Genomic DNA, 16,474 nt, shown 5'->3' on the forward strand with positions numbered 1-16,474 from the left:
CCCTACAATTCTCTTCCTTGCGCTAGCCGCGCCTAACAACTCTGTGCTCGTGACGCCCCCCTTTAACCCGAGAATTGCAATGGCGGTCGAAATCAATTTCTCTGGGGAAGAAACGACCGCAACATGCAAACACGGGGTGCCTCACATGTTCAAGGTGGTAGAGGAGATGTGCCAAGGAATCAGCACGTGCACGACAGTACCCACACGTGAGACCACGTATCATTCTCGACGTGAACAGGTGGCCGCCACCCATATGTTCTAGAAAGATGTAAATGAGATGGTCCAAAGTCGATGAGAGAACGCGAGCATACTCGGATTTCTGAGCCATTCCAAGTCATTCCATTCTTCGACAGGTGCAGGGCGGTAGGGTGGGGGAGGCTCCAGCGCTTGCACTCGCACCGGGCGCTGCAACTGCTGCTGCCTCTCCCGCACCGCAACCTGCATCCTTTCTTGCTCCTCAAGAAGCATATTCTCGTCCCAAAGCTCACATGATGGCTTGCGGGTGCATCTACTCGCCATGCGATCCCAAAGAGCTGCCCCAGGAAACACTTAAGTTGGGATACACAGTCCACAAGTAGAAACTCACCCCCACATCTGTGACAGAAATGCGTGCCACAGTAACAAGTGATGTGATTGCAACCGTACGTAAGCTCCACGAGCCTCTGGAAAGTAGGAGGATCAGGGTCCAGCTATAGCAGATTTACCATATTTACGCACAGAACACGTCGGACAACGTCTCCAATTCTTTGCCTATTGGACTAAATCAGCAATATTACACACGTACAAAATTCCTATGCCACCTTTGCCATCAAAAGAATTGATTGGTCATCCGGAGACCGCTCGTTTTCTGGAAGGCCCTGTCCACGACGATAATCAACATCAACAAGTTCTACTAAAATTTTATCGTCTCACAAACCTGAAACTCTTCACACGTCAAGTCTGCAAGACTGTGAGTAAAGTACATCATGAAACCAGTATATAGTTCGCACCGTGGTGCCAAAGCACTTTGCATGGAACACATATCGATTCTTGGCATCGGGGACAAACTGCTATCGGGTCGTTGGGGTCCTCTTCAACTTGTAGGAGGGCCGAACACCGCGAGTTAGGGCAGTACTGCTTTTCCATAGAGTCGAAAAGCTTCTGAGTGTGCTGGGTAATCGCAGCACCGTCCTCAGTACCTTCTGTCAGAACGAGTGTAGTCTGCACCCACCCAGAGTACCATGTCCTTCTCACTTAAGATGCGTTCGGCAACCTCATCTGAGATTCCTTCTTCCCATGTACCTTGGTGGCATTCTGGACATTTAATCGGGAACACGACTGTTTCGAGGACGCCGTTGTAATTCCCTTCAGGGGCAAGCTTGCTCATGATGTAGTGTACGAGGCATGGCTGGCAATATGGGTGTTCGTCAGGACAGGGCAGACGAAAACCATAATTAAGATGGCTAGAAGAAGTAGCTGTTTTGGACGCAGCCATCGGAGAGTGGGTTGCCTGGAACGGCTCAAAACAAATCCCACAGCAGGGATATGGGGTTAGCAGAGAATCAGTTTTATTATCATACCCATCAGTCTGAGGGCGCTTGTCAAAAAGCAGATCAGTCGCCTAAATGAAATACGTAGAGGAAAGACATTTACATTCAAGGACGCTGTCGACGTCCATCATCCTTCCTAGAAATAGGGGGAAATGCTCATGACTGACCGTCGCAGTTTCATACAGATGCTAACCTTTGCCCTTTCCACCGAGAGATTCATTGCTGAGTGCCATCGTTGATCGGGAAGTCCCCTTCCCCTTGAAATTGCGATCTGCAGCCTGATGACGCCAACTTTAACTTGCAGAGAACAAGGGAAAAGATACCCACAAGAATATTTTCGACCTCCTCACGTCCCAGAAGGCTAAGTTCCTGCACTCAGCCCGAATATGTCAATCGCGGGTGTGTGTATGCGTCTCACCTTTCAACATCTCTGACATTGTCCATGTCCACGGTACCGTTGTTATTCGCAGTCTGCAGCCTTCTAGCAAACTCAAAATCAAGTGCAATTTTCTTCTCTTCTGCGGCAAGTTTTTGCGCGAGTTGTTGGCCCGCAGTGAATGCTGCCTCCTGTGCTGTTTGGATAGCTTCCGCTACCGCGTAATCGCTGGCTGACCGCGCGTCAGAAAGGAAGATGCTCATTGCTGCGGCTGCATCATGTAGCACGACACTAGACTCTTCCGTTCGACGTGTAAATCGTGACATCGCCCCATTTCTGAAGGCTGATACTGCTAACACGCTTTCGAGCTGGGCTGTCTCGGCCAGTTGGGCATCCGTGAGGGCCTGAAGGTCCTGGTCAATAAGATGAGCGATGAGTGAATTGCTGCTCAAGTCGCTTGCTATACTCGAATTCGTGGCCATCTTTAGCTAGGGAAGACTTGTTGGGTTGTTATGGAATGATTGTAACTGGGACAAGGCACCGTTAGAACTCCGCGCCTTCAATCCTTTCTATGTAAATATGTAGCGGTAGCTGAAGTTTTACGCCTATAGCAACTCGGGACAAACAGAGCCTACATACAGACGCGCCCCTACTGCTTGGGTGTCGTTGCATCGCTCTCCCGCTTGTGCATCTGTTAACGGTCCCGCGTTATCTGAACCTTCATCAGAATAAACGCGACTGTCCCCAACAACGCCATTGTCTTCCGCCCAGAACATCAGTCTCTGAAACAACTGGTTGACTATTGCTTACTCCAGTGAATACCGCGCCTCTCCACCAAATGTAGTTGCTTGTAAGCAAAGCACCTGATATCGGGGAACCTATGGCATACATGATGGTCAATTGGTACTCTTCCCGAGGACGCTGATTTACCGATCAAACCTCCAAGTGCTGTGGGTTAAGCTAGCGATCAACATCGAAGCAGGTTCTATAAGAATGACGACACACCCATAATGGCACTGGAAATACCCATTCGTACGCTAACGCCGGGTGCAACCTACTGAGTATTGAGGTAAAATTCTATTCCACAACATCACATACCCTAACTCGGAATGGTCGGGTGTAAGAAGTGCCATTATGGGCCCCCACATGGCCAGAGCTGTGGAACATTTCTGCAGGTTTGTCAGCTGCAGGGGGGAGTAGGTGGGGCTGACCTGATCCCGAAAACAAGCCATAGAGAACCCCGATAACGACGAAGCCTGGCAAAGTCTTGATCCATGCCATACTAAATAAGAGTACGGTGCACCCTATGCCGGCAACTATCAACAATGTATCTTGCCTAAATTTCCTGACAAGTATTCCGGACGCAAATTGCGCGACAAGACTCGAAGCGTTCATTATCACGAGCTTTGGGACCAATCAATTACAGAGCAGGAGGTGCGGGGCAACATAACCAACCGAGTAAAATGAGAATGTCTCGTTGACGCCATGGGATTGGCTGTCTAGTTGAAGATAAAACAGAGGGTAGTAGTACCAAAGCATATAGAAAAACAAGCTGGCAAAATCGTTCAGTAACAGCGCAATATAGTCCGATAGATGCACGCCAACCCTACGGTGCCGAGGAGGTATGCCTGAGTCGTGGGCACATTTCGTAGCGGCGGAAATGAGGCTTGTCACGGAATGGGATGGAGATGACCTTGTTCGCATCAAGAGACATGCCAGAAGCAGTAAACCGCTAATGAAGCCTGCACTAGGCGCGAACACTATTTGAGAAGCCCAATGGTCCATTCAGCAGGTAATTCAGCATAATGGGATGAATGGTAGCGCCGAGGCAGCTGCCTGACATTACCAACGACATAACAGGAGCAAGATGGTTCTTAAAGTGTTGGGAAAGGACTGCCATAGTTGGTACGAATAACAACCCGGAGGCGCACCCGGAACAGATACCCTGTGCAAGAAACACCTGGATTATGACAGTTACGGTCTCTACCAGCTAAGTTGGCTGGTTCACGAACCTGATAGTACTGTCCTGGTTTTGCCAAAGACAGCATAAACAGAGAGAACGCTTGCAAAAGCGACCCTCCTATCAACAGATGATAACTACCAAACTGGTCCGTCAGTCAACCTCGATGGATCAAAAAAGGTCCTACAAATATCCCAGGTCGTATAGCCTCCCGGAGACTAGTCCCACAGTGTCAAAAAGGAACGCATTGGTGCTACCTATCCACCTGAAACCAGATAGTTTCAGCAGCTAAGCAACAAAGACACAGGACGAACGAAATCGCGGAAGGACTCCTATTTGCTAAGTAGTGCTGGGCATAATAAGCTTCAAAAACTGTCAACTTCGGCAACAACCATTAGTGTGTCAAACGCTTGCCTTGATAGACGCCAAAAGAAGTTGTGTATCTTTCGCAGTCTGTAAGAAGTGAGGTGCGTCTCGGTGACGTTTAGCACTCACCCGTAGCTGCATACCTGGACCAAAAAGCTTGCAACCAACGTGATTGGTGACAGTCAATTTGTGTATAGAAATTAAACTTACGCTCCAATCGCCGCAGACACGCTCAGGAAATCACCCTCGTGGTATGACATACTTGCGGGTAGGCTACCCATGTCAATCGACGGCTTTTCGTTGCGGGGGATGCTGTCCTCATGTTCCATGGGATCTACGGCGAAGGTGAAGTCAGAGAGTGGGGCAAATTCACGCCCGGCGGCTGGTTGATCGTGCCCGCGGCAACTTCGGCTCGCATAGAAAACTTAGGGGAACGCGAATACTCTGTTGAATCCTGGGATACCCTTGTCGTAACGAGATTGTGCTCTCACGAGGTGAATGACCGGGATTGCTGATGCTTTGACAAAGCCCGATGACATCCATGCGGATAGCCTATCTGTATCTGTAAGTAATGCTCATGGACACTGGAACAGTACTAGTGATTGACCGGCGCCACGGGATACGGACACCCCTGATGTAAGTAATAGCTTCGGTCTTCGGACGGCCTCGGGGCCATCCGAGACAAAGTCCAAAACGTCTATGTAGCATTCAGAGCAAAGTTCATCGTTCATCGCACATTGACTGTACATTCCTTTGTGTATAAAATGATAGCTTGCCATGATGCTGTGGACTTGAAATACGAGGTTGTACAGCTCACTGACTAGCGGAGCGGCACAAGTGCCGGTCTGTGATTGTAGTGCCCTTTCTCGGAACAACCACCGCCTACCTAGCCTACAGTCACCAGACTAACCATGGCTACAGGGAAATTGGAATGAGTTAATAGAGCCCGCAGTCGGCCGATTCGTTCCCGAATGCTATCGCAAACCTCCTCGTTGGCGATTCAAAGCATAGAATTATACTACACATGTATTAGTATTCCAGTGGATTGGTAGCTGATCTGAATATGTGCAGCAGTACCCGGATCGAGCACCCAAAATGCTTGGAGTACCAGGCTCCATTTTGACGCTGGGTTTGAAGATGGGCAGCTTGGAACAAGCTACCACAAGAGGTGCTTGCAGATAGGGGATATTTCAACCAGCAGTACATCGTTTTCTGTTGTGGAGAAAAAGACCGGATGGCAGACGTGGCATGGAAGTACTAGATTTACACTTCTCTCTCTCTCTTCACAATGCCATAGTCTTATCAGGTATTGGATTGGAGGTAATGTCGATAACGGCCATCTCGGGCGCCTCGAAGCACCTTTCCCTGTCCTCAGAACTTTCAACGTCCCCAGGAAGCTTTGGCGGGTCTGCGAAGTGGACAGTACTCATACGTAGATCTAACGAGTTGGGGCTGGAGCCCTGGTGTCGAAGGCATTGCCGGGTATTCAGTGATGCTAGAAGTGAGTTGGCGTACACTATTCAAAGTAAGATGGAGGCCTTCTGTCAATCGCGAGCAAGGCACGGAAGACTGACATTTTCCAATGTTGAAATCCAATCCCATTCCCCAAGTATCTTGATTATAAGCAGTCTGGAGGAAGTGTGAGAGTGACATAGTCATCTTGCAATACACACATACCACAGCGAGCTCTGCGATGGCGACTGCCCTACGATGAAAAGCTTGAGTGAAGCGACGGTTACAAATGGAAGAGGTATGAAACTCACAAAGTCAGCAAACACCGGTTAATAGCATAGATGATAAGCCTATTCACGAGACGCTTCGTGCTAAAGCAGGATTCATTAGGAACGGACCATTGTTGACGCGAACTGGAGTTACCTTGGGAGTGCAGAGCCAGGGCCATTGCCATAGAGAAGTATGCAGAGTGACACCGTAATTAAAAAATCAGTTAGTGTGGCGATGGCCAAAGCCGGGATCACGCTATAAAACTAGGAAGAACGAGTGAGCTAGTGCGGCAATTTCTCTCGTGATGGAACTACCCTAGTCTGCGTAAGGGTGCTGAAATTGTTATTAGCGAACCTATGCATGGAGATCAGCACTTCTGTAAACATGGTTGGACGGGTTGCAGTACTCGAAGACAACTGTCTCTGCTTCTTGATCAGAACGTGTCTCTCATCGTCGAAGAAAACCACGAACCCACGCCAAACCCTGTGAAATATCATTATAAACACCTCCTGATCCTAATTTATGAAGAACCTACCGAACTGAACTAGTACCAACAATATCTATCGCGACCCCGTCATTTCATGATATGTTTGACTTGACGAGCAAACATACTCACAATCGGGGCAGTCACCAACCACTTCACTTTGTGAGCGACAAACTGGATGCCGATCAGCAAAATCTCTGAATACAGGCTCAATGCGACATACGGTGGTGTATTTTATGTATAAAGAAGCTAGTAATATTCGGTTTATGAGCATCGACCACAAAAGAGAGTTACTTACAAATGAACTAGAGAAACCACAAGTGACTGGAATACAGTTAAATCCTATCATAAAGGCTGTGAGATGAAAGAAGCGCACGTTCACCAGAACCGATGCCTGGAGGGAGGGGGGGGAACATTTATAATCAGAGTCTGGTAGAAAATTGGGTATGCGTACTGGTAGTGACCTGCCATAATTCATCAGTGGGAAGTAGTTTGGAAATAGCAATGTGTAAGTATACGAACCAGACCATATACTCCAAACTCGTCGTAACGCCATAATTGGTTATCTGTAGGGATTGAGCACAACGGTTACAAGGAATAGGTGCAACGATTTCACCAGGTAGTGATACAAAAGATGACACACTAATCAACTGTTGGCCATGCATTTACTTATATGCACCAAATGCTCACTGAACACGACATGGAGGGTATCAAGAGTCCTGACTTTCCGTGAGCAGATTTGACGGGTGTCCCAAGGTAGCCTAACTCGCCATATGGCAGCAACCAAGAACTTCATGGCTGAGACATCTTCAGAGTAGTGCATGTAATACACATAAGTCTATATAGCTAGTAAGTCAAGCACTAGCCTGAACATTCCGTGTAAAACGCACCTGCAGAGTTGTTGTGCCATATAACCTTTGATGGGAAATAAGGATATCAGTGACGAGGTCAAGCAAAGCCATACATACATAACTGAGACCAAACCCCCGATAAGGGCGCCTCCTATGTCAACATTTGAGCGGACAAGACTGTGCTGGACTAAGAGAGGTCTTCACCGAACGCGCCCATGATACCCATGTTGTTTGAGAAACCTTGGGCGAGGGATTTTGTCGATTAACTCGCAGTGAGGGTGGATGAAGAAGCGGTCGAGTGTAGCGAGAGCATGCTGTAGAGCAAGTCAACCTGATTCTTAAAGGCCTGCATTCAGTATAATATGGCCAACTCCGGTAATCGGCCCACTGCTGTACTAGCGCTACTTTTCGTTGGGTTCTAGTTAGTCGGTTGTATGGCAACACCGGTGATTGTCAGCGAATAAGCACGTGGAAGCTCGCTGTCCTCGATTCATCGCTGTGCCAGAGGTGGAAGGACGACTCATTCTTCTTGGAGAGTCCGCGATGTCGACAGAAAAATACCGAATGTCAACGACTCGGGTGTTCTGATCTCTCACCTAGGAATTGCAAGGAGCAGGAATGTGACTCACTGTCTCCCGTGGTTCTAATGTGACTCATGATTCTAAATCACTCGATAACCAGAGAATGGATTGACCGGGATATGGTGTAATCATCTGGCGTTGGGACGGGCACTGGAATATTGATTGGCTATTACTAGCTACTGCTGTACTAAAGATACTAAATAGCTCATGTACAAACAACACTAAATACATACGCCGTACTAGGAAAGGAAAAATTGCCTGCGATTGCCCGCACTTCAAGAGAACACCGACCTGAAGAACTATTTGGCTGTCGATTACAGAATGATTCCACCGGCTTCGCAGAGAATTTCCTTTTCACATGCGTGCCCCCGATTTTTTGCGACAACTTGAAACAGGGAAAAATGCGCGCGCCGCTGCTTCCAGTGACTGTGGCATCCTCGTATCGAGGCCGGGGAGGGGGAGCGAGGAGAGGGAGTACGTCGGTCTCGTACTGTTCTGTGGTGTACTCTAAGCTCTAACAGCCACCACTGATGACAGTCCAGTGCCCGAATTTTGGTGTCGTAAGAATACCACAGCCTTGATTGATAACGCATTCTTGACGCCTTGAGGGCAAAGGAAGGGTAAAGGAAGGGTCTGCACAGGATACCTCGCGTCATCGAGGAAGCTTAGTATTTTGTTAACCACTGATGAGAAGCATTACTTAGCACGCATTGAATACCACCGGATGTCCAACCTTGTATCTTTCATGTGTACATTTCGTTTGATCCACACCATTGATTCTGCTTTCGTTTTTGAGTGAACGTTCTAACATGCCTGGAGAAGCTGTCAGTAAAGCAGTAGTGCACATAGTGTCAACATGCAAACATCTGCGTTCATGGCACTTGACCTTAGCAGGATGTGAAATCCAGTGTCCTGTTCTCCGTTGGACTTCACTGAGCAGGATACTAAGCAGTTGACTCGTTTCCCTTTCTTATGCGTGGGGTGGATAAGTGCTGGCGAAGACAGAAACGGGTCTCTAGTCAATGATGACTCCTCCGCGGATTTGCAGTTGTAGTTTTCGGGCCCTCGTGCCGTGCCCTTCCTTGTTTCATTTCCGTTCCACTTGACTTGACTCCATTCATTCATTAACTGGTCCAATAACGTTGCCTCGTGTTCTATGCCGTCAGCGACAACTCACGTCGTTTGCCAATCAAATAGAAGAGCTGTATTCTGGGGTGGAAAATCGTTTCGTTGCATACCTTTTAACGCCACTTACGTGAGCTCGAAATTCAATATGAGGTGTGGTCAGTCCCGTAGCGCATGCCTCGTTCTTAACAAGAACCTCCCACTCCAAACCAAGTCACCAGCTGCGCCTGGTTAATAATCCGCTACTATTGTTGTTGCGTTGCATGCTACCCCCATCAGAGAGACAAAAATGTAATTCAGCAACGGAAGAAAAAAAACTGCGCTTCACGGATGATGTGATATGTCTGGAAACAGTAAACCTCCCATCAGTGGCAAGACCCCCGTTGAACTACAATGGGTGTAAGGTGCTTGCTTGCTACCATGGCATCGCAAGTGAAATCCAATCGTGGAGAGCTGTGGTACGTTCTGTGCCAATCTGACGTGTCATCTCGTTCTGCCTCGAAATCCCAAGTTCTTCAAAAGCTTGTAACAGCTGTCCATCCAAGATGCCTCTTGAGAGCGGCTTTGAAATGGTGTCGTTGCGCACAATCCTGGGCAAGTGTCAGTAATCATTACTGCCGCACTTCATTCTGCGATATTCACCGGTAAGCCTTTGGATTTAGCCCCGCAACGTGTTGGATGTTGCGGGATAATTGGCCTTGGAGGAGGTGTAGACGCTTAAGAATTGTTTCATCGACAGGGGTAAGCACAGATAATGAACCATCGTTAAAACCTATATTCAGTCAGATACTTGTACTGATGCGTCCTTGGTAAAGCTTACCGTTGATTAGTCGTGACTGTGGTATTTCCGGCTCTTCCTTTGTTCTCCGAGCAACGACAATGGAGCAACGAGACTCTTTATGCACGTGAAACTCCGCGCGGCACATCAAATGCTGACCGCCATTGGAATCGGGATCTGATTGCAATACGGCTTGAATAAAGGACCAACATATGGAATTCGTTGACTCACCTGTCGGGTCATACGACAGCAAACGCAAAACGCCTTCCTCATCGTGGGTGGCGATCGCGAGCTCATTGTTGGTGAAAAAGAACTCAGCATCAGTTATACAGGCTTGGCGCAAATCCTTTCCGAGGATGACAAGCTTGTAGGGATCCTCCTACTGGTGGTCAGACGCCGCTCCTATCCACGCAAATGCCAACTCACCTGAAACGCTACAAGCCATACACTCTTGACTGTATCTCCTATTAGTAACAGGTTCTTGAGGGACCGGAGGCTTGTAACGTAGACGCCAACATCTAAGAATGCGACGCCGACGAGACGTTCGTCAAGGTCGAATGCTCGGATGAACACCTTGACAAAAAAAAAAAGTGATCATCAATATTGAAGGAAGTGCTCGTCAAATACCTTTTGTCCCATGGAGGAGACGAGGTACCCATTGATGCCGCAAAGTGCTGTGACAGGACCCTTTGCATCATCACGAACTCGTAGTTTGAGTCTATACCACCGTTGATAACTGGACGAAGGGTCAGGCACGACCTCGACAACTTCGAAAATATACGTCTACACAGGAATGAGCAGGAAATAGCGTATTGTATGTGAAACACAAACGCACCGCGCCTTTCACGGCAAGGTCCTCACCACGGTCGATACTCGTTCCAACTGCAAGGAATTCCTTCGCCCCTGTTTCAGTACTCAGGGTTTCGAGTGTTATGCATTCCAGCGCGTTGACATATTCGTTCGGAGCAAACTCATATCTGAGCTATTTAGTCAGGTTTCTCGGCGCACAACCATATTCACATACCCATCCATAGTCACCCAACCATCAGGTGAGATCAACTCTAATGTGGAACAGTCGCAGCAGGGCAAAGAAATTCCCACATCTAAGCGTAATAAGTCTTGTAGATGGAAGGGTGTATCAGTGAAATTACCGTCCGGCTCCCAGGTGATATTGTTATCTTCGTCATACGACGTGAATCTGGCTTGTAGCGATGATGCCGCCACAATAAGTAATGAACTTGGTTCAAAAACCACATTGGAGTACGCTCGGGATCTAGGAACGAATCGCTTAGGGAGGCGTGCATCGAGTGCGATGTCCGGAAGCCACTCCAGTAGACTCGGACCCTGCATCATTGTTTCGTTAATAGATTCTGAGAAGACTAGACAAATATGAGTACCTCATCGGAATAAACGAGGAACTCCGATTTTGAATCCCAGAGTGAACATGCGGTGAATGCGTGCACAACTCCATGGCCAGAAGGGAATATATTCACACCACCCTTGTCAGTGCCGATTATCCAACTTGGACGGTCGCCAGTGAAGAAAACGCCGAACAGCGTCTGATTTGGGTTGGGTGATGTAATGAAAGGAACAAACACCCTAGATATCCGTTTCTGTTCTGCTAGAACAGTTTTTTCAGTTTCATCCTGTCTTGAAAGCTCAAAATGTCTGGTCGCAACTTTGCTGAACTTTGCTTTCAAGAAAGACACTCTTCCATTCGGAGGAGAGGTCATGTCAGGCAGCGCGGATGTCGGTAGCATTTCATAGACAACTAGACTACCGAAGCGGTTGAAAACCTGAAAAGGTATTAGTCAGCTTTCCGGAGCAGCAAGTAATACTAACGAAAAGATGCAGTGCGGGTGCCGATTCGCCTAGACAGGTGAGGAGAATTTGATCAATGTCAAGATCCTGGGGTTTTCTTGGTGGATCCTGCGGCAACGATAGGGCTGGTCCTTCATACGAGTCTGTTAATATTGCATCCAGCCCGCTAATCGCATGGCAAGAGAACACGAGGTTGAGCTTCGGCAATGACCATATCTGTGGCTACTTGAGCGCTGCAAGCCGCGCATATATTGGACAGACAGACCTCCATAGTTCCCTGTGGCCTTACAAGAACCAACCACTGACTGTGGCTCCCAGCACTGACTGCTGCTTGAAGCGTCGTAGTCGCACTTCGGTCGTGGTTGGGATCTATGTCGGTAGTAGCTAACTCAAAGATGCCGTTGTAATCCGTAAAGAAACATCCCGCGAGGTAACGGGACGCCTAGCGGAGGGTCAGTTTGAACGCACACCCTTTCATACATTGTTTGTGTACCTTTTCGCCCATCGGTGACATATCCTTCCGGCGTACTTTCCCCCGCTCGGATTCACCAATGAATAATCCGATGGTCTCATCCTCTCGTAGAATGAACACGAAGGGGTCGCAGATGCTGCACGCCTTAATTTTTGCTCGGGGCATGTTGCCATCCATATCTTTAATGATTTGTCTTTCTGTCCCATCTGCTCAACGTCGGTCTTCGTTTCACTCCATAGACAAAAAGAAACCGGGGTGAACGCACCAGGCTCCAGGACACGGATAGCGTTCGTCATGACGTGCAAAATTGCGGTGCGGTGAAAGAAGGGACCCGCGCCGACCGTTGTGCCAGGGACACGTGTTGGGATGGCCAGCTCCGTTTTCGCCGCCCGAGTAGCCACCTATGCGGCGCATTGATAAGTTGGCGTTGTCTAAGAAATAGCACATACCCTCGACACACCGGGAGAAGGATTGGCGTCCGTGCTAATGATTACTGTGTCGCGCTCAGGAACAAAGGGATTCACTACCTTCTCATAGGACGTCCCGTTGACTCGATGTGACTGACGAACGGGAAAAGACCACATGCCACGGGCACCTCCGAGTACGTGGAGTTTTCGCTTAACTCTCACCGGAAGATCGCGCTTCGCTGGGGTGAGAAGGGAAAATTCTGAGCAATGATCAGATACCTACCTGGAACAGCGTGAATCCACCTAAGTGCCCGCTTCCTGTAGCAGCAACGAGCTCTGGTATGTGTCGTTCCTGATAGATGCGCTTAATGACTGCAATAGTCAGAAGGAGCAAACTTACCCCGACTTTCGATAAAGAGAACGTCAGGTCAGATATCGGACCATATGCAGGGAGCGAGTCGCAAAATGATACGTGAATGACAGAGCGGATACGAGAAGTTGGTCCTCCAGAAATGGTACAATTTGGAGCTGCTTGTGTTACGACTTTCGGCTCGCCATACAAGTCTGGTGTGCAATGCGTCAGGGATGCAAGGTACTGGGAGCGCATTTAATTAGTTATTTCTTACCATCTTCATCTTCAATGTCCATTGAGGTATGAGTATCAACAACTGCAGCTGAAGCATCACTCTCCCGGGCCCCGCACGGGAGCTCTTCGTCGACCCGATGCGTCTTCAGTAGAACTGACGGGCCAGCAGTACTACCAACGAATAGAAGCTCGTTACCCAATTGACACGCAACGGATGGAATCGTAGTCTGCGCGAGGGTAGAGGATATCGTTAACTTTGAGACTGTCCGACCGTCAGACACGATTTCCACTGAGTGAATCATCCCGTCTTTGCGAATGACAAAGAAATTTTTCTCGTCCACAAACACAAGACGACTGCTTTCCAAAGTCAAATCCAAATCTTTTCCCAATGGAAGCATAGGCATATCGCTGACTCGGATGGCCCAGCCATTTACGGGAAGCGCGACCCGACGAGCAGCCTGGTCGACGTGTATTAACGCATTGCTCGTCACGATGACTACACCACCAAGAGGTACTGCGCAGGGAAGAAGGGAGGTGCAGTCGTAAGGGAGGCCCTCTACTGTCGTTATCACTGGGTAAGTGTGATTGAGCAAATCCAACGTGAAAATGTAAAGCTTGGCGGTATCCCTGTATTCCTTTAGACGCCTGCCGAAACATTAGCGAGCATGCAAAAGAAAGACCAGCGACCATGATCTTACCCCACCCAAGTCTTCTCCGCTTGACACAGCACCGCTACGGTTGGATTGTTGTATCCAGGCAAAAATACAAAGTCGACCACATTGCGCAAATCAGGATCAACATCCCCAACAAAATCTAGGATGAAACTGGGTGAATATGGCAGATCTCTGTGAATTCATGAGCATTGATGCGGTTGAGTGGAAAAATTATCGCACCTTGCCAGATTCAGATCTTGTTCTACAAGGTCAAGTTCTGCCTGAGTCTGATAGAAGGGTAGGATTGCGATCGAATCCTTTGGAAGGGAAAGGGCAGCGCAACGCGACAACGGATCGGCGCGGAGCGTAGGTTGAAATAGTGCACTATCAAGGGCCGCCTAACCGCCTGAAATTAAAAACATGTTGCAGCGAAAGAGTGGAAAATACATACGAGCTGAGGCGCCCTTTCATAAGTGTGGATGGATACGGTCACTAGATCATGTGTACTCTCGGACCATTCTAATAAAGCTATCTGAATGAATACCCTGTCAGAACTATATACGGATAGGACAGGGTACGGATACCTTGGCATCTTTGAATGATACTAAAAGTCGGTCGAGTTGGTCTTCATTGGAAGAGATGGTGCGAACTTTCTCCATGCCAGTTATGGTACCGTAGACGGCATGCTCCTTGATAAAATAGAAACGAGGCGCCGTAGCAGCATCCTGCCTGCCATCAGTCTACGCATGGCTCAGCAACTGAGAACATGATCACGCTCCGACGACTTACTTTCAGGGGGCCTAAGTTGACCCAGCCTTCACCCCCGTTGTCCATCTCAACCTCTCCTTCCACAGGCTCAGTGCCCTTGCGAGTTTGTGCGCGCCTTTCACGTTCACTGTCGACATGATTTGGTGTAACCAACGGTTGGTGTCGGACCTCATATACACGGAGAATGTTAGATCTTGCGGTGACAATGTTCAAAAAAGAGGAAGTGTCATGCTTTGACGCCGTAGATGGTGTCAACTTGAGGGCAATAGCAAACTCCACACCGCTCGGCGGAAGTAACTCATGTCTAAGGGCATGCATAACCCCTCTACAACAGCCCGCTGGTCTGCGCGTGGAGTACGACTGGCTCGCTGTTTGAATCGGGAGTGCCCCCCACGGCACGTGGCTTTGTTTATTGCACCAAACAAGGCCATCGAGTGTTCTCATATGCTGGCCTGAACCCCGTCCAGCTTCGAGTTCTGCTTCTCAGACTACAAAAAATCATATATCACCACAGCCCCAACCTGAACGGTGCGTACCCACTCAAGCCCGAGGACTCTCAGGTATCGTGGCTTGTGCTGAAGAAACGACTCTCAGTCTTCTATGTCACCCGCATGTGCCGTCGCTAGGAGCCCCTCTGGGAGCATGGGATACTGGTCTGAACCACGGGGTTCACTTCGACGCGATTCTTACAGCCTCGATTTCCGCTTGCTCTCACTCTAATATGCTACGAACCTATCTCTCCGATCTAATTGACTCTTGTGGTCCTGGGCAGCCGCGGCTGTGCATCCTTCTCAGCCGTTCCGTTAGGCCCATCGCAGCACGGCCGTATCCAAAGCACCGCTTCTTCGATGCCTTTTCCGTACCCGAGCTTGGTCGGAAGTCCTGGGCTGCCGCTCCATCCAAGATGGAGCGTTTCGTTCGCTTTTTTCGTGATCACAGAGATTTCGAGCTGTTACTTCTACGTATATTGGGACGATGCTGTGGTAATGCCCTCCGATATCTTTTTCATATTCGCAGATCGCCGACATTGATCTTATCAGGAAGCTGTGAACGTACTCCGTGCTCAAGATCGTGTGGCATTTGCTTGATAGCTGCATTTGGCCGGTGAGAGGGACCTCCAGTCCACGGTTAACTCTTCGGTCAAGTGAATCGCGTTTTGAAGGAGGCTCCTGAAAAGTCCTCACCCCTGATAGTCGCTCCCTGTGCGTCAACGGAGTGCCGACCTCATCGCTTTGTATTTTGTAATTACACCTTCCGACATACGGTCTTCCGCAGAGGGTTGGCTAGACGATCAAATGAAATTGCATCAATGTATTCCAACTGCACGCCAATCACTTCTTTGTTGGCCATGCAACTGTTGGTCAGCTGGCGTTCGGATTATCGCCCTCTGCCATTCCCTGATCCTGTTCAGGCGGAGAGAAACCCTCAGCCGCACCTAGCTCCGGCCGGTGCTACTGTGGTCGAAGTTTGCCATTGGCGCGCTTGATCGCACCGAAGCCGTACGGGGCGATTGCCTCACCTCACGCCCACACCTTGCTCCTAAACGGCCTTTTCATCTCCAGGCACCTGCGGTGAATCACCAGACTGTTGATGTGTCTTCTTGGACCTGCGCACGCCGTGGTGCTTGGGTTGTTATCCGTTGCGCAGCCCCTGAGATGAAATTATGCGGGAGTTTTGTCCAGCCTCTTTTAGAGGTACGAACACCGTCTCTCAGGAGGCTCTGTTTCTTTCTACCTGTGGAATCGTCTGCTGTAATCCTTCTCATTCGGCCTGTTTTCGGTACAGGCATTCCGGCTCCGTTGGTCTATGTGCATGCGCTCCCAGTGGCAGACTGGCGACAGAGGTTTAGGGCACCTCGAGAGTAGTAAAACTTTTCGCCGATCGACCTCCGATTTTGGTTTGAATATTACCTTTTGCGATGGACCCGTGAGTGCATGTTACAGCTACTATCGTTGGGCTGTCCTGTACATCTGTTTGTCGTGCTCCCGAATGTTG

At 49.0% G+C, this 16,474-nt stretch overlaps 6 protein-coding genes across 6 annotated transcripts; all 6 read right to left on the reverse strand.

The window, feature by feature from the left end:
• Positions 1–22: 22 nt before the first annotated feature.
• On the reverse strand, positions 23–2,387 carry F5J12DRAFT_723654 (uncharacterized protein; the record flags this gene model as incomplete). Its single annotated transcript, XM_051741469.1, has 10 exons — positions 23–258; positions 312–533; positions 587–662; positions 718–750; positions 801–857; positions 917–939; positions 990–1,149; positions 1,211–1,600; positions 1,857–1,890; positions 1,948–2,387. The coding sequence occupies 10 exons, from the start codon at positions 2,385–2,387 to the stop codon at positions 23–25; spliced, it is 1,671 nt and encodes a 556-aa protein (XP_051598221.1).
• Positions 2,388–2,669: 282 nt separating this feature from the next.
• F5J12DRAFT_235083 (uncharacterized protein) lies at positions 2,670–3,415 on the reverse strand. Its single transcript, XM_051738513.1, has 6 exons — positions 3,361–3,415; positions 3,117–3,309; positions 3,004–3,061; positions 2,911–2,942; positions 2,836–2,853; positions 2,670–2,783 (listed from the first exon to the last, which is right to left on the reverse strand). The coding sequence occupies exons 2-6, from the start codon at positions 3,179–3,181 to the stop codon at positions 2,705–2,707; spliced, it is 252 nt and encodes an 83-aa protein (XP_051598222.1). The 5' UTR covers positions 3,182–3,309; positions 3,361–3,415; the 3' UTR covers positions 2,670–2,704.
• Positions 3,338–4,683, reverse strand: F5J12DRAFT_235168 (uncharacterized protein). The gene is made up of 7 exons (XM_051738514.1): positions 4,442–4,683; positions 4,361–4,387; positions 4,280–4,308; positions 4,180–4,228; positions 4,053–4,130; positions 3,918–4,002; positions 3,338–3,865 (listed from the first exon to the last, which is right to left on the reverse strand). Exons 1-7 carry the CDS (start codon positions 4,558–4,560, stop codon positions 3,653–3,655), a joined length of 600 nt encoding a protein of 199 aa, XP_051598223.1. The 5' UTR covers positions 4,561–4,683; the 3' UTR covers positions 3,338–3,652.
• A 533-nt stretch (positions 4,684–5,216) lies between these two features.
• Positions 5,217–6,831, reverse strand: F5J12DRAFT_842787 (uncharacterized protein). Its single transcript, XM_051746176.1, has 11 exons — positions 6,814–6,831; positions 6,736–6,761; positions 6,661–6,686; positions 6,489–6,611; positions 6,425–6,436; positions 6,268–6,375; positions 6,107–6,216; positions 5,995–6,054; positions 5,909–5,936; positions 5,806–5,860; positions 5,217–5,747 (listed from the first exon to the last, which is right to left on the reverse strand). Exons 6-11 carry the CDS (start codon positions 6,337–6,339, stop codon positions 5,515–5,517), a joined length of 558 nt encoding a protein of 185 aa, XP_051598224.1. The 5' UTR covers positions 6,340–6,375; positions 6,425–6,436; positions 6,489–6,611; positions 6,661–6,686; positions 6,736–6,761; positions 6,814–6,831; the 3' UTR covers positions 5,217–5,514.
• Positions 6,814–7,435, reverse strand: F5J12DRAFT_842799 (uncharacterized protein). Its single transcript, XM_051746177.1, has 7 exons — positions 7,406–7,435; positions 7,328–7,352; positions 7,208–7,275; positions 7,054–7,156; positions 6,960–7,003; positions 6,892–6,901; positions 6,814–6,831 (listed from the first exon to the last, which is right to left on the reverse strand). Coding segments are annotated over exons 1-4 (168 nt in total). The 5' UTR covers positions 7,408–7,435; the 3' UTR covers positions 6,814–6,831; positions 6,892–6,901; positions 6,960–7,003; positions 7,054–7,083.
• A 1,793-nt stretch (positions 7,436–9,228) lies between these two features.
• On the reverse strand, positions 9,229–14,849 carry F5J12DRAFT_235337 (CPSF A subunit region-domain-containing protein). Its single transcript, XM_051738515.1, has 22 exons — positions 14,501–14,849; positions 14,296–14,451; positions 14,163–14,243; positions 13,952–14,109; positions 13,757–13,903; positions 13,099–13,703; positions 12,873–13,036; positions 12,756–12,824; positions 12,515–12,706; positions 12,331–12,466; positions 12,087–12,271; positions 11,859–12,035; positions 11,615–11,809; positions 11,170–11,568; positions 10,797–11,116; positions 10,608–10,749; positions 10,400–10,555; positions 10,199–10,345; positions 10,004–10,151; positions 9,815–9,949; positions 9,637–9,766; positions 9,229–9,584 (listed from the first exon to the last, which is right to left on the reverse strand). Exons 1-22 carry the CDS (start codon positions 14,795–14,797, stop codon positions 9,410–9,412), a joined length of 4,314 nt encoding a protein of 1,437 aa, XP_051598226.1. The 5' UTR covers positions 14,798–14,849; the 3' UTR covers positions 9,229–9,409.
• Positions 14,850–16,474: the final 1,625 nt, after the last annotated feature.

The sequence above is a fragment of the Pisolithus orientalis genome (assembly GCF_024613125.1).
Source record: "Pisolithus orientalis strain OTSU chromosome Unknown F5J12scaffold_23, whole genome shotgun sequence".
NCBI classification, from domain to species: Eukaryota; Fungi; Basidiomycota; class Agaricomycetes; order Boletales; family Pisolithaceae; genus Pisolithus; species Pisolithus orientalis.